Raw genomic sequence first — 25,472 nt, forward strand, 5'->3', positions numbered from 1 at the left:
GGAATGCTTTGCTGAGGTTTAACACGTTAGGGAGCCAAGCGGGAGAGCGCGTGCTGCTTGCTTTTCACATGCCTGGGGGTCATGGTGCCTCCTAAAATAAACCCGCCGAGCTTCACGCGGCCTTTCGTGGCGGCACGTGGGCCGGGAGCGAGCGCGGAGCGAAGCCGAAGGTCCGTGGCTGGGGGTTGCGGGGAAGGGGGGCAAAATAAAAGGTGGGCAAGAGGGTCCGGGCTGTGTCCTGGTGGGGTTACACCGGGTACGGGCCGGGAGGAACCAAAGGGCTGCATCCCCCAGCCCCATCTCCCTGCCCCTGCTCCGGCGGCGATGCCACCCACTCACCCGTGGGATGTTTTATTGATCAAGCCTTGCCATCAGGTGGGGATTTAAAAGCCAAGCCTGGCTGGAGGGCTTGGCTTGGTCAGCGCCTGCTCCCCGCTATCCCTTTCCTGGTGGGGGATTAGATGGGCTTGGGCTGATCCTCATCAGGTATGATCGCCTTTCAAAGCTAAAGCTGCTTCTGCCAATCTTCCCTCTCCGTTCTCGCCAGCCTCCAGTGCCGTGCGGGGCTGGGACAGGGCTCTGCCTGGGGCTGGGGTCCCCGCGGGGCTGGGTCAGGGCTCTGCCTGGGGCTGGGGGTCCCCGCGGGGCTGGGTCAGGGCTGTGCCTGGGGCTGGGGGTCCCCGCGGGGCTGGGTCAGGGCTGTGCCTGGGGCTGGGGGTCCCCGCAGGGCTGGGTCAGGTCTCTGCCTGGGGCTGGGGGTCCCCGCGGGGCTGGGTCAGGGCTGTGCCTGGGGCTGGGGGTCCCCGCGGGGCTGGGTCAGGGAGCTTTGCTCAGCCCAGCAGCCCCAGGCATGGCCTGATCCAGTATCCTTACTGCAATAATAATAACAGTAATAATAGTAATAATAATAGTAATAATAATAGTAATATTAATAATATTAATAATAATAATAATAGCAATAATAGCAATAATAGCAATAATAATAATAATACCAGCTTCCCAGCACCCTCCCCTGCGTTTTCCTGGATGACCCACCCTGCGAAAGCAAATTGCAGTTAATCAGCTCCTTTGGGATTTGGAACAGTACATTCCCAGCCTGTGCCAGCTCTTTCCAGGAAGCCTCGCTGCGGGAGCCCATCACCCGCCGGGATGCCGGCAGGCCGGAGCTGCTCCGGCTTGAAGTCACACCTGGACTTACCAGGGTCTTGTCCCTGCAGGGACGTGTCCTTGCTCGGAGCAGCGCTGCGGACATCCCGCAGTACCCATGAGACTGAGGCGGGGAGCTGGTGAGTGATCTGAAGGCTTTTTACTAAAATAGCCAAAAATCTGTGAAATCTGAGGGGGTTTGTTTGCTTTTAAACCCGGCTGCTGACAAAGAACCGCTCGTAGCATCCCCTGGGTACGAAACGTGGCAAAACCCACCCGACCACAACCAGGCGGGATGGTTTCTTCTGGGTGCTGCTGCAAGAGATTCCTCCCTCGAGCTCCCCTCGCCGCTCCCCCCTGCCCTGTAAAGGGGGTGCGCTTGATCTCTTTACACCCCTCCTACTTGGGGCACCCCGACACTTTTATCAGGAAAGCACTGCTCGAGGCGAGAAAGAAATGCATAGACATCTCCTGGTCTTTATTCCACCGGTTATAACGGTACCATGGCACGGGGACAGCACAGGAGGTGGAGAGACACGCGACCCAGCACAGCGCACGACTACAGCACGACAGCGGAGGAGGAGGTTTTCCCTTCTCACTTTGTTCTCCTCCTGGAAGGAACAAGGACACGAGTGGATCCCACTCCCGGGAGAGGGAGGGTGTGCCACCACCGCTCCGGGGGAGAGCGGCTGTGGGGCCGGGGGAGCACCGGGGAGGGGTTTTATTCCGCTCTGGCATTAATTCAGGCTTCAGCCCTCTGGTCCTCAACACCCCCCTTCCTGCTGGGCTAAATGGGATCATAGAGCAGGTCCTTCCCGGCTGACTCCTTCGAGAGGGGCCCTCGAGGGCAAAGTGCCTGCACGGATGGGATGTTGTTTCTCACGGGATGCGGGGCGGGCGTTTCGCATTGCGCCTCGTCCTTGCAAAGCAAATGGGAGCCTCCCTGTCATTGCTAGGAGGCTCGGTCGAAATGTGTAGGCAGAGACACGGCGTACGGCCACCGCTCCGCTGGAAAGCCTTCGCCTTCCCCTGCTGACGTGGTTCAATAACACCCCAAGGTCACTCGGGGCTTTCCTTCCCTGCCACCCCCCCCAGCTCTCACTCAAGACACCCACCGCCACGGGCAGAGGAGGAGGCGTTGGGGTACGGGGGGGACATGCTGGCTCTTTGCTCTAACCTCAGACCGGAGAACAAAACAAAAACCACACATCAGGGACATCTGGGTCAGGGACTCGAGGCTTCACACGGCTCGGAAGGAGGACCCGACTCACACGAGGCAAGGGTGACAACATCGGTGGGGTCCCCCCTGCAGCCACCCCCAGACCCTTCGCTGCGTCCCCTCCCTTCTCCCCCACGTTGATGGGGAGGGGGGGGCAGCCGGGTCACATCACGGCGCATTTCTCAGCCGTTTGCTTCAGGTCCTCTAGCGTGGCTGAAGCTTTGTCTTTCAAGGAATCAAGGTCCAGGTTCTGGATGTTGCTGAGCTGGCCGATAACCGAGTTCTTCTCCTCCTCCTCCTCGTTGTCCTGCTCGATCATCTTGGCCAGCTCTTTGGGCAGCTCCACGTCGCCTCCCACCAGCTGGATCTGGTTGTCATCCGTTTCGTTCTGAAACGGGCCAGGAGAAGGTCAGGCGTGAGATGCTGCAGGTGGGAAGGGGGGCTTCTGGAGGTACTAAAGCACGTGTGAGGTTCACAGCGGTGTCTGCGTGGGCTTTGGGCTGTCTTCCCATTTTAGGGTCCATGTGGGTTGGTCCCTGGGGCTCACAGTCACCCTCGTGCTGTGGGTGGGATGGTGCCCGTAAGCTCCATCGCGGCTGAGCCAGAGGGGACACGGCTGAGCGGCGCCCGGGCACACACCAACGGACACAGCAGGAGCTGAGATGATAACCCGAGTGTGCCAGCATCAGTATAAATTGGCTTTCAGCTCGCACTGGAGCGGCTGGGGAGGTTTAGGCACCCAATTAAGCTACACGGATGCTTAATGACTGCGCCCACCGGAGATCAAGGTCAGCTCTGCGCTGGAGAGCCACGGGGAGACTCTGCAAGAGGCAGCCCGGCTGCCAAGCGGGATCAGTAATGAGCAGAAGAAACTTGTCGAAACGTTAGAAGGGACATCTCAAGCATGAAAAAGCAGCAAAAGGATCGGGGGGCCAGATCTGAACAAATCCCCCTTTCCCCTGGAGAAAAAAAAATCTCCATCTCTTCTTTTTCTGCCTTTTCTTGCTTTTGGCAGGGGGAAAATAAATTCTCCAGCTGTTTATTTCCTGGCAATAAAAGTGGTGTGAGAAGCAGTGGGGTGCGCATCCAGGCTGGCGGAACAATATCAAACAATCTGAACAATATCACTTGGCTTAGCTGACCTTTCTGAACTAAAATTAGCCCGGCTCCAATTTAGACTATTCACCGCTGAGAGACTCTTGCTAAATAAAGGGTGGGTTTGGGGGGGAGAAGAGCTTGCGGCAAGTCCAAGAATGGCTGAATTATCCTTGATTAAATTGTTTCTAGTGAATCATTCATCATGTGGAAGCTCCAAAATAGGAGTTTAGCTGGGAAATATTTGCCAAATAATCCGGGGAGAGGAGCTGGCTAATCCAGCCGGGAAGGTGTAACTCGGGCTCCGCTCCCAGCCACGGGGCTGGGAGTCCGGGGTGGAGGCAGCTTTCCCTCGTCCAGCTGGATTTAGGGGATAAAAGGGAGGAAGAGGGGGATCAAGGTAGAGGGTGTGTGTCGGGGGTCCCACTGTTTTGGGGCTGGTGGCTTGTGGTGCTCAGGGGTGATAGGAAGGGGCCAAGATTTGGGTGCTTTTTAGGGGAACTGGTTTGCACTTGGGCTTTGTAGCTCAAATCCCCACCCAGCCCGGGGGGTCCAGTGCCCCTTCCCCTCCCTGCAGAGCAGGGGTGCTGTCTGTGCCCCCGTGGCCCCAGCCACCAAGCCCCCCACGAGGGCTGTGCTGGGGCTTGGCTCCCCGTGTGCCCCCCCGCTGCCCCCCACAGCCGTACCTTGGGGAGCCTGTACTTGTCTCGGAAGTGGGACCTGAACGTGGCCCTCTCCGCCTTGCGCTGGGCAAACTGGGCATCTCTTTCCATCCTGCGAACCACACAGGGCAGTTACCCGTTAGCTGCTGCCCCCAGCCCCTGGGTTTGAGCATCTCTATCACCCTCCCGCCAACCCAGGTACCCCGCATCTCCTCTGCAAAGTCCCGGTTCCCCACAATTTCCTCCCCCCACCGCAGTCTGAAAGGAGAAAACAATCCCATCTCCTGGGCGAGGAAGCGGATTAAGGGATTAGGGGGTTCATTAAACTCCCTCATGGTCCTGCCGCCCCAGCGCTGTCTCCCCCCAGCCTCCCATGCATGGGACGGGGGGCTGCAGAGGGAGCGCCCTGTCCCCCACCAAGACCCCGGGGGTCCAGCCTGCCCCGGTAGCCGGTGCCGGTCGCACTTACTTCTCCTCCACCAGCTGCCGCTGATATTCCTCATACTCCTCACGAGTCATGCCCTGCGCCTCGGCTGGAGACTTCTCACCCTCGCTCTTCTCCTCGCCGCCCAGGCCACCCGTCAGGTTCTTCAGCTGCCCCCCCACCATGCTCTTCACCATGAACGCCATGGTCGCAGTCCCGGGGGGCCGGGAAGCCTAGATGCCGGGGAGCTGGGGTGCGGAGTCACCACGGAGCTGGGGTGCTGGGAGAACTGGGGTTAATGAGGAGATGGGGTTCTGGGGTACTGGGTAGTGGGGCAGATGGGGATGCTGAGTTACGGGGAGCCCGGGGAATGGGGCTAAGAGTGAGCTGGAGTGCCGGGGAGCCGAGGTATACTCGGTGCTGGGGTGCTGGGAGTAGGGAGTTACTGGGAAGCTGGGGTGCTGCGGGTGCGAGTTCCCGGGGAGCTGGAGTACCGGGTTATCGAGGAGCTGGGATCAGCGCAGCCGAGTTCCCAGGATGCCAGAGTACCGAGTTCCCGGGGAGCTGGGATCTGTGGAGCTGAGTTCCTGGGGCGCCGGAGTGCCGAGTTCCCGGGATGCCGGGGTGCAGCGGGGCCGAGTTCCCGGGATGCCGGAGTACCGGGTTATCGAGGAGCCGGGATGCTGCGGAGGTGAGTTCCCGGGATGCTGTGGAGCCGAGTTCCCGGGATGTCCGGGCTGCCGGGGATCAGCGGGGCCGCACCGCCCCGTCGCCCATGGCGGGGCCGGGCTGGCCGGGGAGCGGAGCCCGAGCGGCGCGGAGCGCTGCAGCACCGGGGCGCGGACAGCTCCGGTGTGTGCGCGGCGGGCGGCGGCACCGCCTCCCGCCCGGCCCCCGCCGCCCCCCGCCCGCCCCCCCACCGCCCCCCGCCCGCCCCCCGCCCGGCCCCCGCCGCCTCCCGCCCGGCCCCCGCCGCCCTCCGCCGCCCCCCGCCGGCCCCCGCCGCCCGGCAGAGAGACGAAGCCGCCGCCGCCCCAAGCCGCTTCGGGGGCACAGAGCGTACCGGGATCCCCCGGGGGAAAATCTAGCGAGGAAGGAGCCCCCGGAGCCCCCAGCCCCGCAAGCAGCAGCTCCCGCATTACCGGCCCCGGGGCACCGGGGGTGGATGAAGGCAAGGTGGGAGCTGCCGTGAGCCCTGCCTGACCCTCCCAGCCGCCGGGCCCTCCTCTCCTCCTGTTTCGGGGACAGCCAGCGATGATGCCTGGCTGTTTTATCCCATCGAGGGGCTGCGGTGGAGCAAATCCACAGAAACATCTTTTTTTCCATCCTTTGGGTCTGGCTGGAGGAAAAGCCGGGATTTAGCACCCTGTAAAAGCCATATGTACCACAGACGAGTCACAACTGTTGTTTGCTTGGAGATCTAAGGGCTGTCGTGCCCAAAAGCTTGTTCCTCTCTTTCCTAGTGGCTTTAATGATATTAATTAATTCTAATAAAAGCTGCTATCAGTCCCCAAAAGCGCTGATGTACCAGAGCTAGCCCAGCGACCCACGCGTTCATCGGCCACCTAAATCAGGAGGCCGAGGACAGAGCAGGCATTGATTTCGTTGCGTAATTCCCTCGGTCCCTCCGGCTCTCCTGGCTCCCATCCTACCCCCACTCCCACTCCCACTCCTGCTATTTCCTTTGACTGCAGCCGTATCGCAGGCCTTGGGGAGGGAGCAATTAATGGCATCAGAAACGCACCTCCCTTCCAGATGGCCAGCCTGGCTTTAACATACATTTCTCCCTTTTTTCTTCTCCGCTCATGAAAAATGAGCGCTGATCCAAACCGCAATCCCGGCTTGCGGGAAATCATTTCATTTCTGAAATTTAAAGACAATCTCCGCAGATTAAAATGATGGAACAGCTGTGAAGCGATAGAGTAAAGTGAAAGAGGGAGGGGGAACTGGCCCATCTTCTCCCTTCCCCCCTTGCCCAAGGTAGCACCAGGCAAAAAATTGTCTTAAAAGGAAAATTTTTTAAAATACTGTCTTTTTCTTGGAGAATAATCCGGTCAGCAGTTAGGCAGTGACCACTGCTGTTAGGGATCAGAGCCCACTTTCGGAAGTGACACAAGGGGATTTGTCCTGGAGAAGGATCTCCGGGGCTACAGCTAAATCCCAGCGGAGCAGAGCCCCCTGAATGATGCCGGCGGTTCCCCTGCTTTCATCTGGATGTGCAAATTGCCTTTCCACACAGCCTGGAGGCTGAGGGAGACCCACCCGAGGCACCGCTTGGCACAACTCAGCATCACCCACAGCATCCCACCGCCGCTCAGATGCCGCTGTGGCTGCTGCCTGCCCTGAGTCGACGCTGAGCTGGCTGCTGACGACTCCGACCAACTGTTTGCAGCGATGATTTTCACTTGTCACACCGATCTGCAGACCCCCGAAGCATTTTCCCACGGACAGCCCATGGAAAATTAATTTTAACCCACAATGAGCTTTCACAGCCTGCTTAGAAATAGGCTGAGAGCCCCAGGCACTCTGCAGACCTCCCACCGCCAACTGCGCGTTCAAGTCAGAGAAGGACTGGGTGAAAAAGAAGGGCCCAGAGGAGGAAAAGCATCCCTGCTTGTGTCCCAGAGCCGCTTTGCCCTTGGATGCCGGACAGATTTGAGCTTTGGGTCGGTTCAGAGCAGACTTCTGATGTGGCTGGTCCTGGGAGCTTTGCTCAGTCCGGATTTCTATCTAAGCGTTCACTAACAGTAAGAGACTTGAAGTCAGGACCGATTTTTTCCAGCTGGGTTAGATGGGTCAGCTACCATGGAGCCTCCCTGTCTGAGAAACTAAGAGAAAACAGCTTTTGATGAGCAGAAATGCTTGGCCAAAGCAGCTAGGTGAAAATTAGCACAGGATTACCAGCAGCGGCTGGGACGCAGTCGCTCGTGGCAGGGATGCTCGCTCACCAGGAGATGGACGTGCCCCACGGGGAGGGACCATGAGGTTGTCCTCTGCAGCCTCTTGCAGCCCGGGGGGGCTGGGGAACTGGTTTTATAGGGATGGAGCAAAAGGCAAAGGAAAGGACCTGCAGCGAGGTCTGGCAGCTGCCGGCAGCTCTCCCATCCCTTTGGCTCCTTGGGCCGTGTCCCGTCTGGCGGGGGAAGAGAGAGGGAACTCAGAGGGTGCAGAGGGCTGGTGACCAAGCCCACGGCGATGCTTCAAGGTGGTTGATTTCCCATTTGCTTTTCTTTGGGCAGCTGAACTGTTCCTTATCCCTGAAATATATTCAAGTAAGAATGACTCATCCTTCCTCCCAGGACTCTAACCTGCAGTAATGAGATGTAAATCCTTGCATGACCTATTATATTAGCTTATGCTATATCACACATCTCCGTGGATTAGACGGGAGATGAAACATCCCCCAGTAGCAGCCAGCCTCAGACAAGCCCGTGGAAGTTAAGAGGATCCTCTCTCAGCATTGACACCTGATTTGAATAGCATGCAAGCGGTTCCATTCCCTTTGCCACGGTGAGAGGGATCATTTCAGCTCTTCTTTCCAGGTAACGGGAGAACTGGCTCCAAAGCCGCACCTGGAAGCTCTCCCCTCAACCAGGGTTTCACGGAATGCTCCAGACATCCCTGAAGGGAACCAGAAATGGGATTTCCTGGAGTGGCTGGTTCTCGGAGCTATCCCATAGATTGCACAGGGGAGGGGAAGGGGCTGTGACTTGCAATGCAATAGCAATAAGGCTGTCGAAGGGCAGCGACCTGCTCCTTGTCAGCCTGAAATCCAGGGGACCACAAAGGTTTAAACCTTTGAAGACCCTGAGTAGGTGAGTTAATCCTGGAAAGACGTGTGTGTGTGCTGGAGACGCGACCGGGGAGGAAAAGGGAAGGCGTTTCTAAATAAAGCAGGCAGCCTCTCTGCTGGGAGAAGTCAGGCTTGCACTTGGCGGGTGATTGTCACTTCTTGTGATGGGGACAGACACTGCAAACACAGGGACCTCCGCGCTCAGCCCCTCAGCAGAGTCACCTCTGCTCTTCCCACCTGCGGATAGGGATGCTCCAACGGGATGGGGTCGGGGATACCCATCGCTGCCATGCCTGGTCTGGGCACGGGGATAAGGCCCAGTGACATCCATCCCGTGATGGTGGCATCTGGAAGAGGCCCAGGAGCTGAGCATCCCCTGGGCAGGGAGCTGCTGCCAGCGGTGGGGTGGCTCTTGCCTTGGGGACAGCGGGGGACAGCTGCCCCCTTCCTCTGAGGTCTCCACCAGCAAAAAAGCAATAGAGCAGCCACCGGTGAAACCTCTCGGCTGAAACATCTTCTTTTTTTGGCCATAGACCAGCCAATGAAAGTGTGTTGTGTGTCCTCACCGGCGCAATCAGCTTCTCCGTGTGAACTCCTTAGCTGTCAGAAGGGAGCTATTACTCTGGGACGGTTATTAAGAAGTTATTAAGAAAACGCTGAGGGGCTGAAGCACTGGGATCTGGGGGGGAATCACAGAGGGACCTCAGGGGGGGGACAGCCTGGCCGGAGGGTCCTGGCGCTGTTATGGACCCCCGCAAGCTTCAGCTGCCAAAAGTGGAAGAGAGAATGTCCTGTGGTCTTGAGGTGTAGCATCCCTTCAAAGGGCAGGGAGTTCTCTTCTGCCCAGCACTCGCCGGGGTGAAAGTGCCACCGTGTCATTAACATGGGGAATAAAGAAAGTTTAGGGTAAGGGTGCTGGGAACGATCAAATAAAATGACTCCCTTTCATGTTACTTGAATGTCACTAAATAAAGCTAAAAGCGTCTGGAGTTTGTCTTGGCCGAGGAAGATGAAACGCGACGCAGCCGTCAGCTTTGTATGGAAATGAAATCAAAGCTGCCTTTTTGTGACCTAGGGAAGCCATTTCAATGTAAAGCCTTCCTACTCCTATAGAGCCAAGGCTTTAAGTTCTGGAAATCTGTCATCATCGCCTAAGGAGGAAGAAATCCCATAGAGGGGGGTTTATTACTGGTCTTATTTGATATTAAGCCTTAATTATACTCAGGGAGAGCTATATATCACATAGGCTCTATGTCACATGTTGCATCATGTAATGAATTTGTGGTTTTTAAAAAACCTTGTGTTTAATTGCATCCCGAGCTGCCCAGAGAGGTTTAATGCCAGCCCAAGGAAAGGCTCAGCCCCCCCGTTTCTTTCTAGGCAGGAGGAGATGCGACAGCCAGGTCAAACCCGGCACCTCCGGCACCCCGGGGTGGCCTGGGAGCCCCCAAAGGGTACAGTGGGGATGCTGCTGAGGTGTCCCCCCACTTTCCTCTGCACCCCCTCGTCTCATCACGGTGTCTGGCAGACCAGGGGGCTGCCCAGACTCAGGGTGAGGATTTTGAGGGATTTGGGATGGGTGGGATGGGAATGGTCCTGCCAGAGCTGTGTGGAGGGGGACAGAGAGCCTTTGCCCCATGGGGCAGGGGGGTTTGGGGGTGCCGTGGGTGCATTACCAGAAGAGGCAGGGGAGCAGGTCGCACAGAGCAGGGGTGGTTATAACCCCTGCCGGCACACGTGCTGGGAGGAGAGATGCTTGTTGGGGGGGGGGTGAGGAAGAAGAGGGAGGTGATTCGGGGTGGGGGGGCTCCCATGGCAGATCTGCACCCAAGCAGTGACACAAATACACACGGACGGAGACACAGAGCATGTAAACAGGCACATGGGGAGACCATGTGCTGCTCTGCTGGCGGTGGTGGAGAGCAAGCCCGGAGCAAAGGCACACGCCAGCCGAAACACACACACGGCCGCACGCACGCACAGTTTTCCCACGGGGGATCTTTCCAGCCTTGCCTTCATTTCCTGGAGCACTCAGAAGGAAAAGCCAGAGAGCGGAGCTGGAGAGGTGAACGACACCGACCGGCGATGGGAATGGCTTTGTACATCACGCTAAAAATAGTCCTGGTGATAAAGTCGGTGGCGGAGGGGGAGGAGGTGCAGGCAGAGCGCAGATGCTGGCGAGGTCTGCCAGGAGTTCGGAAGCCCGCACATCAAGGCTGGAGCAGAAGGAGCCTCGTTGGGCCGTAATTAGAGCTGGTAATTTGCTCCAAGCAGCACTGAGGGAATTAAGCAGTGGGCAGTTTGGGAGGGGGCCGGCCCGGGTACATCACCCCCCCCCTCTCCTCTTGGGATGGATGGTTTGCAACCCTGGGAAATGGGAAGCAGGGAGCGATTGCTGCAGCTGGAATTGCGCTGGGAACAGATGGGCGCTCTGCTTGCCTTTGAAGGGAGTCTCAGTTTTGATTTGTTTGGAAGAGGAAGGCTCTCCGCATCTCCGGGGCTCTCGGGGTAAGGGGGAGAAGGCAGGCGGGGGCCGGGACACGGGGAAGGTGCTGGGGAAGAGCCAAAGCCAAAGGAAAGAGCCCCCATGGAGAAGGGAGAGGATACCTGGAGGGAGCGGGGGGTGACGGGGCAGGGACAGGCTGCACCCACAGGGAGCCGGAGCTGGCGCTGGGGGAGATGCTCCGGCCAGGGGGACCCCCGTGAGTCCGTGCAGGGGGGGGCAGGCGGAGGAGCCAGCAAGGTGAGGGATAGGGAAAGAAAAGCAAAGGACTTCAGAGATCGTCCTTTCACCTTCTGCACACCAAGTCAGCGCCGGTCCCAAGCGCTGCCAGCCCCCCCGTCCCAGCAGCAGACACCCGGGGGATGCTGAGCTCCAGTCCAAGCTGGGATCCCGACCAACGGTGCAGAGAGGCACCAGCGCTTCCAGAACCAGCGGCTGAATTTTCAGGAGTTTTTTTTAAACCAGGACCAACCTGTGTCTCCATCCTCCTCGCACGCCGTGTGGCAAAGGCGTAGGGAGAGGCGAGGTCCGCCTGTGCCGCGGCACGGGCACCCCGGCGTTCGGCAGCGCTGGCCTGGTGGGCGGCAGGAATAACCCCCTGCCTGCTGTTGCCGATGATGATTCACGCTGCGATCTTGAGGCAGGCTGGGAGCTGACACAACTGGGCCCGGTGCCGATCTCCTCGTCGCCGACGGGAGGAGGAGGAGGGGGACGTGTTGCGAGCCAGCACTCGAGAGCCACAGTAGCCCCTGGGTGTCACACGGGAGCCGGCAGCCCGTCCCCCCTCTTCCCAGGCGAGCGGCGGGGGGCAGAGCTGGTGCGGAGCCTGCGGATGGAAACAGATCCAAAATCCCTGGGGAGAAATCCCCTAGGGATACAGGCTGTTCTTGGCTGAGCGTCACCCAAAACGGGGGGGGGGGACCCAGAGACGGGAGTCAGGGAGTGAACAGCCCTGTATGGGGGAAACTGAGGCACGGACACGGGCGGCAGGAGGGGCTTGGCAGGGTGAAGCTCCCCGCTTTGCAGCGCAGAATGGGATTTCTCACAGCAGTCCTCTCTCGGCACCCTCCAGCCACATCCCGGAGGATGCTGAGGACGTCAGCACGGCACCGAGCACCCCCTGCCCGAGGGACCAGGCAGGAGATCTGGGATGCCAGAGATGGGCAGCGCGGTGCCATCGAGAGGAGCACCAAAGGTCTAAATGAGTTGCGGGTTAGGTTTTCTCCTCTTTTTTTTGATGGCTGGCAGGGTCCGTCGGCCAGCGGTAACGCAGGGCAAGGGGACCGGAGGGGATGCGCTGGGGGAGCAGCCCAAACCTCCCCCCCCGCTCCCCGATGTCTACCATCACGTGAAGGTGCCGGGCGTTCCTCCCCATTTCCAAAGCCGTGTTTCTTGCAGGCTTTGCCTGTAGATGACTTTAATCTTCATAAGCCCGAAAAGTAAAGCTGCTTATACGGCTGGGGCCTGCCAGAGCACTAGGAGGAACGGGGGGGATGTGGGGAAAAGGGGGGGTTGGTCCGGGAGAAATGAAACCCTGCGGTGGATCAAGCCCCACCGCATGCCTGTCCCGTCTCCTCCGGACACCCCGAGATCTCAGGGGAAGGGGTGGGGAGCACTCGACCTCTGTAGCTCCTGCCATCTCCCCTGCGCTCCGGAGGGCTCCTGAAGGCTGTGCCACCCCGTCCTCCACCCCACCTCCACCTCAGCTGTGCCGCTGTCCCAACGCTCCCCGTTTTTTCCTTCAGCCCCCCTCCCCAAGAGGAGTCTCGGTCCCAATCCCGGCCCCAAACGGACCCAGAGCTCCCGACTCCGGCTTGCGACCCAGGCGGCCGGCGAAGGCGATGCCCCGCGCATCGTTTAACGCTGAATAATTCTCCCTTGGGCGAAGGGAACTATTTTAAACCTGCTGAGCCCTGCGTGCCAGATGTCACCTCCACCCAACTCCCTTCAAGAGAGCAGGGACTCCCTGGGGACACCTCCGCTGGGGTCGGGGGGCCAGGACATGGGGGGGGCCCGTCTTTAGCCCCTTGGCTGAGTCAAGCAGGGCAAGGAACAAGGTCCACAAGGTCCAGGGATCGGCCCCAAGATGCATCTCCAGCTCCTGGTCCGAGCACCTCCAGATAAAGCCTGGCCTAAAGCGAAGCGTTGCCGTCACTTGGCAGCTTCATCACTGTCACAACCTCGCCAGTTCTCATGGCTGGGATGGAGCCAAGCGATGCCCGGGCTGCTCGTCTCAGCTATGTGGGGACCTGGGGCAGACACGGGGGGGACCGGCCCCGCCTTGCACCCTCGATCCCACGACCCCCAGGGCGCTGTGTCCCCCCCTCACAAAGGCTGCATCCCATGGGAGCCGAGCCAGAGACAGAGGGGCGGTGAGGCGGGATGTGCCGCGTCCGTATGGAATGGTTTTTTTATTACAGTTTTAATCTCACAGTTGGTAGCATTACATGAGAATAAAGCACTGGACAGGACTGGAAAAAAAGGCCTCTGGAGACAGCATGCAAACATTGCAACGAGTTTAAAGCAAAACAACCCAAAAAAAAGCGTCTCGCGGGGACGCGGCCGCGCTCTCCCGACCGGGCGGCGAGTCCAGCGTCTCCCCTTTAACCATCACTTCTGTCGCTGGGGTTTCCTTTTCGTGTGTCCGTTTCATTGGTTTATTTATTTTATTATTATTCTTCTTTTATTAACCTTCTTCTCTCCTTTTTTTTTTCTTTTTTTTTTTTTTTTTTTCTTCTTTTAATTACATTAAAAAATAAGATTCGTACTTTAGTAAAACGCCCAGTGCTCAGCTGGGCCCTGCTTGAAATAATAAAAAACAACCAAAAAAAAACAACAAAAAAACCCCCCAAAACTGAGAAAACAAAAAAAACCCACCCAAAAATCCAAAAAAAACCCAAGCCTGGGAGATCAAAAAAAAACCCAAAACCTGACAAAAAAAAAAAAAAACCAAACAAAAAAACCCCAAAAAACCCCAGACTGATTTGGAAGTTCGGAAGTGACCGGGAGAATTGCTGGGGGAGGGGGGGGGGGGGAACAACAACACCCCCCCGGGGCTCCCTTCCGGCCGCTCCTGGTGCCGGGGCCGGGCAGGGGGGGCTGCCCACACCCCGGTGTCCCCCCCAGCGTGGGTCCCCTCCGGCTGCGGGGGTGGGTGAGCCCCCCCCCTCACAGGTAGAGCTCCTTCTCTTTGATATGCACTAGCTGTTCGCGGAGCTGGTGGAAGGACGGCCGGTGGCCGGGGTCCAGGGTCCAGCACTTCTTCATCACCTCGTAGACGACGGCAGGACAGCCGTCGGGAGCATCCATCTTATAGCCCTTCTCCACGCGGGGTACCACGTCCTTCAGGGGCTGGGGGGGGGACAGGGGATGGGTTTCAGGGTGTGGGGTTCCTCCCCCCCAAAACGGGGGCTCAGCCCCCCCAAAAACCAGCCCTGAAGGGGGGGGGAAGGGGCGCTCCTCACTTACGATTCTCGGATAAGGCACTCGCCCGAAGGAGTAGATTTCCCAGAGGAGGATCCCGAAGCTCCACACGTCCGACTTGGTGGAAAATTTCTGGAAGGGGGGAGAGAGGCTCCATGAGCGGGCACAGGCAGGGATGGGGGGGGCAGCAGATCTTCCCCACCCTCAGGGCAGCTGGTTTTTGGGGGTCAGACAGTGGGAACTGGGGCTCAAGCACCGTCTCTGCGTGGAAAATTGGGGGCGGCTCGGGATGTGCCCCCTTCCTCCAGCCTCCACCACGTCCCCGCAGCCCACCCACCTTTTCTCTAAGTGCTTCTGGCGCCGTCCACTTCACCGGCAGCTTCCCCGTGTCCTGCGTGGAGGAGGCTTCCTTGGTCAGCCCAAAATCGCTGACCTTCGCGATGTTGTCCTCCGAGACCAGGACGTTCCTCGCCGCCAAGTCCCGGTGGACAAAATTGTTGGCTTCCAGGTACTCCATGGCTTCACAGACGTCTCTGGTTGGGATGGGAGGAGAAGAGGGTTAGCGAGGTGGCTCCAAAACACCGGTGGGTGCTGTTGAGGGTGGTGGGCAACCCTTGGTGCCTTGTTGTCATACGTACAAGGAGAACTTCAGTAGGCAGTCTGCACCGAGGACCGACCGCCCGCGCGACCGCAGGTAGTCTACTAGGCTGCCCTGGAGGGATGGAGAGAGGTGGTGCCACCAGGGTCAGCACCCCCAGCAGGACCCCGGGATGATGGCCCTCCCTCGGAGCCAGCGATGTCACCTCCAAACACCACGGTGGCCCCAGGGAGACGTCACCCAAGCTGGGATCACCCAGCTGGGTCTGCCAGGGTGAAGGCCTGGGACCCTGGGGGGATTCTGGGGGCGGGGGGTGCAAAGGGGACAGAGCGGGGGGGCAGGTGCGCGGGGTGGGGGTCTCACCTTGGCCATGTACTCGGTGACGATGTAAAGGCCGCTCTTCTCCTCCACGATCACCCCCAGGAGCTGCACCAGGTTGCTGTGTCGGAGCTGCCTGCGCGGCGCGGGAGGGCTCAAGGCAGGGTTTTGGGGAGAAGGGGGGGCTCCCAAGGTCCCTGCAGGGTGTCGGGGACCACCCGCCTCTGCTCGTACGGACAGAGGTGCCCCCTCCCTTCCGTTGTCCCCCCCACCCCGGTAACACTCACGTCATCACGGATGCCTCCGCCAGAAAGGCTTGCGCTGTGGCATCGTTTTTAATGCACTTCACGGCGACTTTGTTCCCCCGGTAATCCCCCAGCATCACGTCTGTGGGCCAGGAGAGACCGGCACGGGAGGCACTGGGAAGCATCCCGGCCTCCCGGGACCCCACCATCACCCTGGGGGGGGGGGGGGCTGCAGAGGAGCCCCCCCCCAGCTTAGGGCCACCGCGGCGCTGGGGACACGGGGCTCACCTCCAAATTCCCCTTTGCCAATGATCTGCAGCAACTTGAGGTCCTTCATATTGAGGGCCCAGCCGCCTGCGCGGGGGGAGAAGGGAGAGTGAGGGGGTGCTGGGGGCGGGGGGGGGGTCCCCAGGAACCGGGGAAGGGGCACGGCCACTCACTGCGGGAGAACTCGTCCTGCGCTGCCACTGTCCCCTCCATCACCTTCGGTTTGATGAGGCGGGTGCAGAGCCCGTCCGCGTCCGTGGTGTAATGCTGAAGGGGAGGCGCGGGTGAGAGGCAGACCTGCCGCCGGGGTGCCACGGCCACGGGTGACGGGGGGTGATGCGTGGGTGACACCCTGGGGTGGGGGGGGGTCCCCGCCAAGGCGATGCCGGGCTCTGGGATCCCACCAGGTGGCAGCACGAGGCCACAGATGGGACCAGCGGGGGCTCGGGGGGGGGATCCCTGTCCCTCCTCCTGGTCCCTCTGTCCCCTGCGCATCCCACCTTGCCCATCCATCCCCCCCCTCCATCCCACCCCCGTCCCCCCCCCTTTCCCCAGGGGTCTGTCCCCTGTCTGTGACCAGAGCAGGTCCCACCAGCCCCGCAGCCCTGACCCCTACGTCCCCATCCCAACCTCAAACCGATGGTCCCCAGGTTGGGGCCGCGGAGCGGTAGCAGCTCCCCTCTCACCTCCACCAGCTGCATGAGGTTTTCGAAGTAGACCTCCTCGTCGATGCTCAGCTTGCTGGAGGAGTAAATGATGCGGTAGTGCTCCACCTTCCCCTCGCAGCTGACGCAGAGGGTGTAGTCCCCGGGGTAGTTGGTGCTCTCCCGCACCAGGAAAAGCCCCGTCTCGGGTGGGTACAGCAGCCGCTCCGCCTGCTCCCGCGTGATCTTCCCATGAAACCACCTACAACGGGGCACGGAGGGCAGGTGAAGGACCGGGGATGCGCTGGCCGCACCCCCGCGGGGTTGTGTTTGGGGGGGATGGGGATGTGGAGCCTTCATCCCTGCCGGCGCGCGGCCAGCTTGCCCGTGCTCCTCCTTGCTGCCCCCATCCACCCCCATCCACAGCTCCCTCCGCGGTGTCCTGCTCCCCTGGTCCCCAACCTCGGACTCAGCCCCTCCGCACACCCTTGGGGGGCTTCCTCCCCACGGCAGCCCCGGCTCCTCCAGACTGGGGGGCACTGGTGGCTCTGGGATGCAGCAGGGACACCCAAACCATCTATCCATCCATTTATCTACCTATCCGCCTGCCTATCTCCTATCCCTCCCGTACAGACCCCATTCCAACCCCCCTTCTTTCTCCCAGCAGCCTTTACAGCCACAACTTTGGGTAAAAGACCCCTTTGGAAATACAACCCAACCATCCACCACCTTCCCGGCTCCGCAGGCAGCTCCAAAGGCGCTCAGACCTTTCCCCAGCAGCGGCGGCTCCCAGATCAACGCTACTGGGAAAGCCCAAGCCCCTGCCCCTTCTGCCTCTCAACCTCGCTAAGCCCCTGCGAGGGATCCGACTTCTGTTGGGGGTGCAACCGGGTCTTTGGTCTGGCTGTGGGGATGCTCCAGACCACGCCAGCTCCCCCCCAAATTCACCTCGGCAGAACCCCGCTACTCACGGCATGAGGCTGAGCTTGATCCCAGCTTTCACTCCTTCCCGCTTCTGCACGTAGTTAGCGGGGATGATGCCCTCCCGACCCACCTTGTTCTTCGCCTTGTACCAGTTGGGATCCTGCGGGGATGGCAGAGGTGTCCCCATCGGCCCCCTCCCACCCAAGGAGCCCATGGCGGGTGTCAGCGCTGCCCCCCCCCTTTCCCAGCCTGGCTGCAGGCAGGGCGGTTGGTGCTGGGGCCAGCGAACCCCAATGCCAGTGGCCCCCGCGGAGGTCGCTGCTGGGGCCAGTAAACCCCGACGCTGGTGGCCCTGCGGAGGTCGGTGCTGGGGCCAGCGAACCCCGACGCCGGTGGCCCGCGGAGGTCGGTGCTGGGGCCAGCGAACCCCGACGCCGGTGGCCCCGCGGAGGTCGGCGCTGGGGCCAGTGAACCCCGACGCCGGTGGCCCCGCGGAGGTCAGTGCTGGGGCCAGCGAACCCCGACACCGGTGGCCCCGCGGAGGTCGGCGCTGGGGCCAGCAAACCCCGACGCCGGTGGCCCCGCGGAGGTCGCTGCTGGGGCCAGCAAACCCCCAATGCCGGTGGCCCCACAGAGGTCACTGCGGTCCCCCGCCCAGGCTGCTGGGCATCCCTGAGCCCCCCGACCCCCGGCCTCTCTCTTTTCTCCCCCCGGCGCCGAGCACAGCATGGCTGCCCGATTGCGAGCCTCTCCCCCCCTCCTCCACCTCCCGGGAGGCACTCGAGAGGCTTACATTTCGGAGAAACCTTAACTAACGAGGCTGGGAATTAATTAACCGACTGCATGGCCCGATTCCTGCCCCGCTGGCTCGGTGGGACTTCCAACGGGACCAGGGGATCCACCGCCGTGTCGCGGATGGAGGGATGCTCCCAGCGTCCCACGGAAATCCCGGCAGCCCGGGGGGGTCCGTGGGGAGGCGATGGCCTTACCTTGGTGACAGCGACAATGGTGAGGACGTCTCCTTTGCTGAAGGGCAGGTCCTGCTCGGCGGTACCGTGGAAGTTGTATTTGGCGATACATTCTGTACCGGACGGCCAAACGGCCTGGCCGGGGAGAGGGGGACGGTGTCAGAGCCCGGCTGGGGACATCTCCCACGCCCGGACCCCCCTGACCCACGGGGACACCCCCCGCCACGGTTTGCATCCCGTCCCTCTGATGCAAACCCAAATGGGTTTTACTTCAACCCCCAGTTTGGGGGATTTTGGGCAGCCCTGGGAGCTCAGACGATGTTTTTCAGCTGGGGTGGGGAGAGGGACACGGAGAACTGCAGGTCCCCGTGGTGCTGGGCTTCTGCAGGGGCACGGGAGGATGGGGACAAGGGTCCCCAAGTCCCTCCTCAGCCCTGGGGCCATCTCTGAAGCAGATGGAGAGGCTGGAGAGCCCGCTCCATCCCCGCTTCTCCTCCCCGCCCGGCGCTTACCTGCATCCCTGACATCTTCTCAGGAGGTTGGGGGGCACGAATCTCAGAGCGGGGACACGTCACTTGGCACCATGAGACCTGCGGGGGGAAAGGACAACTGAGAACCGGGAGGGCCGCGTAAGGACGAGCAGCCCCAACGCAAAGGATGCTCCCCGGGCCACGCGAGCATCTCTTCTACCGCCAAGAAGAACAGGTCTTGTCCGAGCCACCGCTTCCAAAACTTCCCCAAACTGATGCGAAAACTCATCCGCGGGAGCTCCGGGTCCGCTCAGTCCCTGCAGCCGGGGACCGGAGCAGCGCGGAGCTGCTCGCCCGGATTAGAAGGTATTTGCACGGATACTTGCTGCATGGCCACCACGGCATCTGCATCAACCGAGCGAGGAAGAATACGGTACTGTACAGAGGGACGGCGATGCCCGGGGGTGGGAAGGGAGCAGAGACGTCCCCCAGGAGCAGCCGGAGCCCGTTCCCCAGCCCGGGGTGGTTACCGCACTGCGGCGGCCGGGAACCGGCAGCGAGAGAAGCTTTAAACCCTCTGCCCGGCACGTGTACGGCTGCCTCTGCCTTGCAAAAAACCCCCCAGCCTCGTCCTGCAGAGCCTCCTCCGCCCATCGCCGGGGGCCGCCAGCAAGGCGGTTCATGGTCCCTGCAGCAACACGGGGGAAACTGAGGCACGGGGCGGCGAGGGGATCCGGCCAGCGAGGGGCAGCTCCCCCAAGCCCCAGGCTCCCACCTCGGCGAGCGTCCCAGTCCCTTCCCCGGCAGCACCGGGGGCTGCACAGCCGGAGCCCCGCTCTCCCACGGCGCCTGATGACCCACGTGTGGAAACATCCAGCCCTGGGAGCTTCCCAGGCCCCGGATCCAAAAGAAATAAAATAAATCTATTTCCTGCAGGATAAAACCCATTGGCATTCCGGGACACAGGAGCTCCCGCCGGCTCCTAAATCCCAGGGGGATGCACCGAACGGGGGTGCCGTGCTCCCCCGCCGGCAGCGCCCCGAGGTCCTGGGCTGGGTCGCATCCTGCCCCGGCGCGTGGGAGGGGAACAAACCCAGCTTTATTCTCGCCGCTTTGACCCCCGGGAAGAGATGAAGTCACCGGCCCCGGCATCAAACCCAGCTTTCTTGGGCCGGGGCGCTGGGGTCGCGCCGGGCTGGGGGTACGGAGCGGGATGCAGGCAGAGCATCCCTGCCTGCGCACCCCAAAACCCACCCAGTTATTTATTAATTCACCGTATTGATTCGGGGCCATCAGCGGCCACTGCTCCCAGCCCTGCTTGTCAGCAACTCAAAATATTTTGGGAAGGAGGAACTGAAATGAAGGGCAAGGCTCACAGAGACGGGAGGAGGAAGAAGATAAGGGGCAGAAGAGGGGAGGAAGAGAGCGGGTGCGAACGCAGCCCCGTTTCCACCGCAGTCGTGCCCAGAAACCTCCGGAAAAGGCGTCACGCTGCCACCACCTCCCTCACCTTCCCCCCAGAGAGGGGACATGCCACCAGTCGCTTTGGTTTTGGCATCAGAGAGGAGAAACCGAGGCTCAGACGCTCACCCTGAGTTTGGGGACACGAAGCCGAGCAGCAGGGTGTTTTCAGGGAAGCCCATCACCGCAGCGTCTGGGCCCCATGCGTCGGGTCGGTTTTCTTCCCCGGGGCTGGCGATGAAGCAAAGCCTCTGGAGATGGCACCCAAACCCAACTTGATGGCATCCATGAGCCAGGGAGGTGGCTGGGACCCACGGGAGGGCAGTGCTAGATGATGCTGGACCGGAGAGCATCAGCTGGGAACGCAGCCCCTCCGAAACGTCCCTGGCTCAAACTCTCTTTGTTTTCAAGCTGATTTGTGGTTAAATCCTGAATTTACACCCAGAATGGAGCAAAAATTTCAGGGTCTGGATACTGCCAGTCCGAAAGGCAGCCCAAGAAAAATAAGGAATAATCTACATCCCCCCACCAGTCCCTGGAGGGATTCGGCTGAAGGCTGGAAGGAGGTAGTTTAAGAGAAAGTGCCCCTGCGTCCCTGCTGAGGGAACTTCCCACTGCCGGGGTTGCCGTTCCCGCTGCCCATCCGGCACCCCGTGGGGACGCCGAGCAGGAGCCGGCCCCAGGTGCTGCTCAAGGAGCCGCTCGTCCCCAAAGCGCTGAGTCAGCGTTTCCCACCAGCCGGCCGCTCCGAAACCGCTATTTTAAAATAACCGAAGGAGAAAAAGCAGCAGGACGGAAGTTTCACCCGAGAAGTGACCCCAGTTGGAAAATCCCGGTTGAGCTTTGCCCACCGGAGCCGGGCAGGGACGCCGGGGAGCATCCCCTGGAAGGGATGCCCGAGGGTCCATCCCCGGACCGCAGCCCTTCCGGAGGCTGGAAAAGCCATTTTCCACCCCGTGCGAGAGCTGGATCTTTCCAATCCCAAGCCGGTTGTTTGGGCTTTCAGCTCACGAATGTCACCAGCATTTATATTTTATAAATGCAGAGAGGATACAAAATTTATAGCCTGCCTTCGGGCTTTCGAGCCTTTATAAAGAGTATTTTTTTTCTCTTTTAAAGAGGAAACTGTCCCAACAAATCCCACCAAGAGGAACACGCTCCAGCCGGTCCCGGCATTTTTACCTTCCCGGACCGTGGACATTCATGGTGGCATTGTTATAAATATAGCACAAGAAATTTGCTTATCAGTTTTACAGGGGGAGGCGGTTAACGGCACCGGGAACTGCCCTTTGCAGAGCCCCGATGCCCCCTGCTACATTTCGGCGCAGCCCTTCTTCCCCCCGAGGGTGACTTTTAAGAGGCACCCTGATATTTTTTTTTTTTAATCGTTACCTAATTTTTGCCTCAAAGCCAAGGCTTTCCGAAGAGGAGGAAACCACACACCCCCGAGAGCACCGAGCTCCGGGGCCGCTGCCAACCGGCCCCCCGAAGGCGCCGCTGCCTGCGGTGGCCTCATGTGACAGCCAGCGGTTCCTGCCGAGCGCGTCACCCGCCGTCACCCAGACCGGCCCCGACCTCGTGCCTGCGTTCGCTTCCGCCGTCCCGGCTCATCCCTACGGGATGCTGGGTTGGGAGAAGGATGGGGTGATGCCGGCGTGGATCCAGAGCCTAAAGGCAGCATCCCCTGCCTTCCCCACCGGAGAGCTCCGGGAAAACACCGGCATCGCCCCTTCTCTCCTAAAGCAGAGGTGCTTCCCCAAGAAGGATGCGTAGCAGCAGAAGTCAGCTTGAAAAAGATAAAGAATAATTAAAAAAATAGCCCGGGAGCAGCCCAACCGACTCGGCGGAGCCAAGTGCCAGCTTTGGCTATTTTCAGCCCTGCCAGGCGAGGGTTTCGCTCCCCCTGGAAACTCCCCATCCCCAAAGAGGGGCTCAGGAACGCAGCCGGGGTGCGCAGAGGAACCCACCAGCCTTTCCTCTGCCGAAAACCGCCTGCGTTTCTTCCCCGCCCCCCGCCTCAGCATCCTTCGAGCCGCTCTGCCCAGGCACCCTGCTGAGGGACCTCAGCCCGATGCTGCACCCCGAGAAGGGCCGGGGTACGCGCTGGTCCCCACCGCCTCCCTCCCAGCCCTGCTCCTGGATTTCCCACCGGGAAGCCCGGCTCGGCGGCCAAGAGCCGGGGAAGGCGGGCAGGGCAGGTACCGCAGATACCTTTGCCACCCTGATAATCCAAAGGGCACCGGGCAAACGAGCCGGGGGAAACCTTTCCTCTCGTTAATCACCAGCAATTCCTCCTCCTGCCAAAATAGTGCTGTGCCAAACCCGCAGGCAGGCTGGGACCGGTGCCCGGGGGGAATCTGGGACCCCCAGACCGAAGACCACCAGCACCGTGGGATGGGTTGGGGGAAAGATGCCGCGTTTCCATTTCAAACCCAATTAGCCGGAGGGAAACGGGGAGCAGACCCTGCCTGGCACCAGCTAAGGATGACTCTATTTTAAATAAAATTGAGTTGTAGATGGTAGGAAGGCTTCATTCCCCTCGGAAATAGGCGCGCGGGCGCCATCCGCAGCCACCCCGCTCCGCCCATCCATCTCACCCTCACCAAAACATCTCCCAACGCTCAACAACCCCAGTTTCTTTAAACTTCAAAAAAAAAAAACAACCCAAAACCAGACAACATCCTCACTCTTTCCAAAAGATCTTATCGCCTGTTATTACAAGTAACACCTACGATTACTATAATCGAAAGAAAAACGTTCCTCCTTTATCTCATCAGCGAGCTGGCTGCGCTCGCAGGGAGGGTTTCGCTGCTGCTCCCCTGACCCAGCCTCGACTGCGTGCCCCGCCGGGGGAAGGGGGGGGGTCTTCCTTTTCTTTTTTCGGGTTTTTTTTTTAATTCTTTTAAAAAGAAAAAGAGAAGATGTCGCTGTTCAGACCGCAGAAGGTGCCTGGGGGATAGTCGGAGGCAGGTGGAGGCCTGGAGAGATGCTCCCAGCCTCCCCATCGCGAAGGGGTTTTCCTGGTCCTCCTCTTTCCTACAAAAAAGCTCATCGGGGCGATTTTCCCCCCTTGTTACCCCACAAACGGCCCCAGCATCCATCCCCTTCCCAGGTCCTGGAGGGTGTCAGGGCATCCCCGGGGACGGGCACGTGGCGCGGAGAGGAGTGGCTGCCGGTGAAGCTGTACCAGCGCGGGCTTGGGCCACGCCGGGATGCGGTTGAAAGGTTTTTTTGCAAACACCCACCCAAAACCAAAAAGACGGCGGGGAGGCAGCGGTCGCAGGGTGAAGAGCACCCCAAACTCCCTGGGGACAGTATCCTGGGGGGGCTTATCCCGGTGCTGCTCCCCACCGCGAGGCTTTGCTTCATCACCACCATCCCGCCGATGCTCAACAAGGGCTGGGAGGATGGGGACCTCCCGGGGATGCTCCCGAAATCTCCTGCATCCCTCTGCCAAGCTTCCTCTCCAGCCTCTCGCCGCCTTGCCAGGATTGGGACGGGCTCCTGCGTGGGTCGGAGGGAACAAACCCCACAGGAATGTGGGGGGCGAGATCCCCTCTGTCCTGGGAGGAAGGCAACCATCCCTCCCCCCGCCCTCGCACCTTTGATTTTAATTTTTTCTACTTTTTTTTCCGCACGATGGCACGGCCCCTTTCACTCTCGATAAACCTACGAGCAACAGCCGCAGCTATAAATAACCCGTCACCGCCTTATTGACCAAAATAAAAAAAAAACAAAAAGGGAAAAAAAAAAAAAAATCGCTGCCAGCCCCTTTTGACGCCCGGACCCAGCTCCCTTCTTCCGCCCCAACCGCTCTCAAAAACCCCGCCAGCAGCTCGGGGCTCGGCCTCACGGTACCGAAGCGGCCCCGGCCTTTGTATCGGATGGGGATGGAGCGGGAGGAGGCTGTGGCAGCCCCCTTGCTGGCTAGCGGGCTTGGGGGTGAGGGGACAGCCCCCCCAGGAGAAGGGGATGCTGGTGGGCTCCGTCGCTCCAGAGCTGGAAGGACGCGGCCCCCCGGCTGGGGGACGAGGGGGTCCCTGGGGACAGCGGCTGAGCGGGAGCAGAAGCGGCCCGTGACGGGGTCAAGCGGCGTGGAGGCGGCTGCATCCCTCCTCCCCCCCCCCCCGCATCCCCCCGCATCCCCTCGCATCCCCCGGCCCCGGCCCGCCCCGCAGGCCCCATTGTCTGGGCTCCGCCGCGCTCCCGGCCCCCGGCCCCGCTCCCCTGCCGCGGGGTGCGCGCCCCCCAAACCCGGGGGGATGCGGGGTGGGGGGGTGGGGGCAGTGGGCGAGCACCACCCCCCCCCCGATGTCTCCCTCCCTCCCGCCCCTCCCGGGGCAGCGGGGGGGTCTCCGGTGCGGCGCGGGGGCGGGGAGCGGTACTCACCTCCCTCCGGGCAGGGGGCTCAGCCCGCCGCCGGCTGCTCCATGCGGCGCTGCCGGGGGCCTCCGGGCTCGGCTGGGCCGGCGGGGGGGCGCGGGGGGGCGGAAGGGGCGGAGGAAGCCGGAGCCGCCGGAGCCGCCGCCGCCCGGCGGGGCCGAGCCCGGTGCGGCGGGGTTCGGGGGTGGGGGGGGCGGGTGCGGGGGTGTAAGGGGGAGAGCGGCGCGTCCGCCGCCCACCTCGGGCCGGGCGAGGGGCGCGGGGTCCGCCCGGGGCGGCGGGGCCTGCTGGAAGGAAGCGGCGCCCGGAATCGGAGCGCCCCGAGCAGCGCGCCTGCGCCGGCACGGCTCGGCTCGGCTCGGCGCGGCGGGGCACGGCGCGGGGCCGCCACCTGCCGGGGGCCGCCGCGCCGCCACCGGCACCCGCGCCGGTACCGGCACCCGCACCGGCACCGGCATCCGCACCACCACCGGCACCGGTACCGGCACCGCCACCCGCACCGGCATCCGCACCCACACCGGGATCGGGACCGGGACCGGGACCCGCACCGGGACCCCCACCCGGCACCGTCACCGGGACCTGCACCGGGACCCGCGCCCGGCACCGGGATCCGCACCGGGACCCGCGCCCGGCGCCGTCACCGGGACCCGCACCGGAACCTGCGCCCGGGACCGGGACCCGCACCGGCACCGGCACCGGCACCCGCACCAAGCCATGCTGCCCACCCGCAGCCCCGGCCCCGGGTTCGTGCATGGGCCGGGGGTGCCTCCTCAGTGGGTGCTCGTATGAGCACAAAATAGGACTAAAATAATACTAAAAAAACAATAATAATAATAAAACAAAAATAAATAATAATAAAACAATAATAAACCGCTAAAATAACAAAATAATAACAAAATTATAATGTAATGTAACATAACATTATTATA

General features: G+C 61.1%; 2 protein-coding genes across 3 annotated transcripts; both read right to left on the bottom strand.

Annotated features, from left to right (window-relative positions):
* Positions 1-1,604: 1,604 nt before the first annotated feature.
* Positions 1,605-5,402, bottom strand: CPLX3 (complexin 3). Its single transcript, XM_075159533.1, has 3 exons — positions 4,592-5,402; positions 4,147-4,234; positions 1,605-2,753 (listed from the first exon to the last, which is right to left on the bottom strand). Exons 1-3 carry the CDS (start codon positions 4,750-4,752, stop codon positions 2,529-2,531), a joined length of 474 nt encoding a protein of 157 aa, XP_075015634.1. The 5' UTR covers positions 4,753-5,402; the 3' UTR covers positions 1,605-2,528.
* A 7,825-nt stretch (positions 5,403-13,227) lies between these two features.
* On the bottom strand, positions 13,228-24,654 carry CSK (C-terminal Src kinase). 2 transcript variants are annotated; one of them, XM_075160511.1, is made up of 13 exons: positions 24,550-24,654; positions 18,742-18,819; positions 18,251-18,364; positions 17,309-17,421; positions 16,380-16,599; positions 15,867-15,960; positions 15,715-15,780; positions 15,469-15,568; positions 15,227-15,317; positions 14,904-14,977; positions 14,603-14,798; positions 14,311-14,397; positions 13,228-14,193 (listed from the first exon to the last, which is right to left on the bottom strand). In XM_075160511.1, the coding sequence occupies exons 2-13, from the start codon at positions 18,754-18,756 to the stop codon at positions 14,011-14,013; spliced, it is 1,353 nt and encodes a 450-aa protein (XP_075016612.1). In that variant the 5' UTR covers positions 18,757-18,819; positions 24,550-24,654; the 3' UTR covers positions 13,228-14,010. The 2 variants fall into 2 exon arrangements, with proteins under 2 accessions (XP_075016612.1, XP_075016613.1); XM_075160512.1 differs by lacking the exon at positions 24,550-24,654 and adding an exon at positions 23,406-23,424.
* Positions 24,655-25,472: the final 818 nt, after the last annotated feature.

This window comes from Calonectris borealis, chromosome 11, assembly GCF_964195595.1.
Source record: "Calonectris borealis chromosome 11, bCalBor7.hap1.2, whole genome shotgun sequence".
NCBI classification, from domain to species: Eukaryota; Metazoa; Chordata; class Aves; order Procellariiformes; family Procellariidae; genus Calonectris; species Calonectris borealis.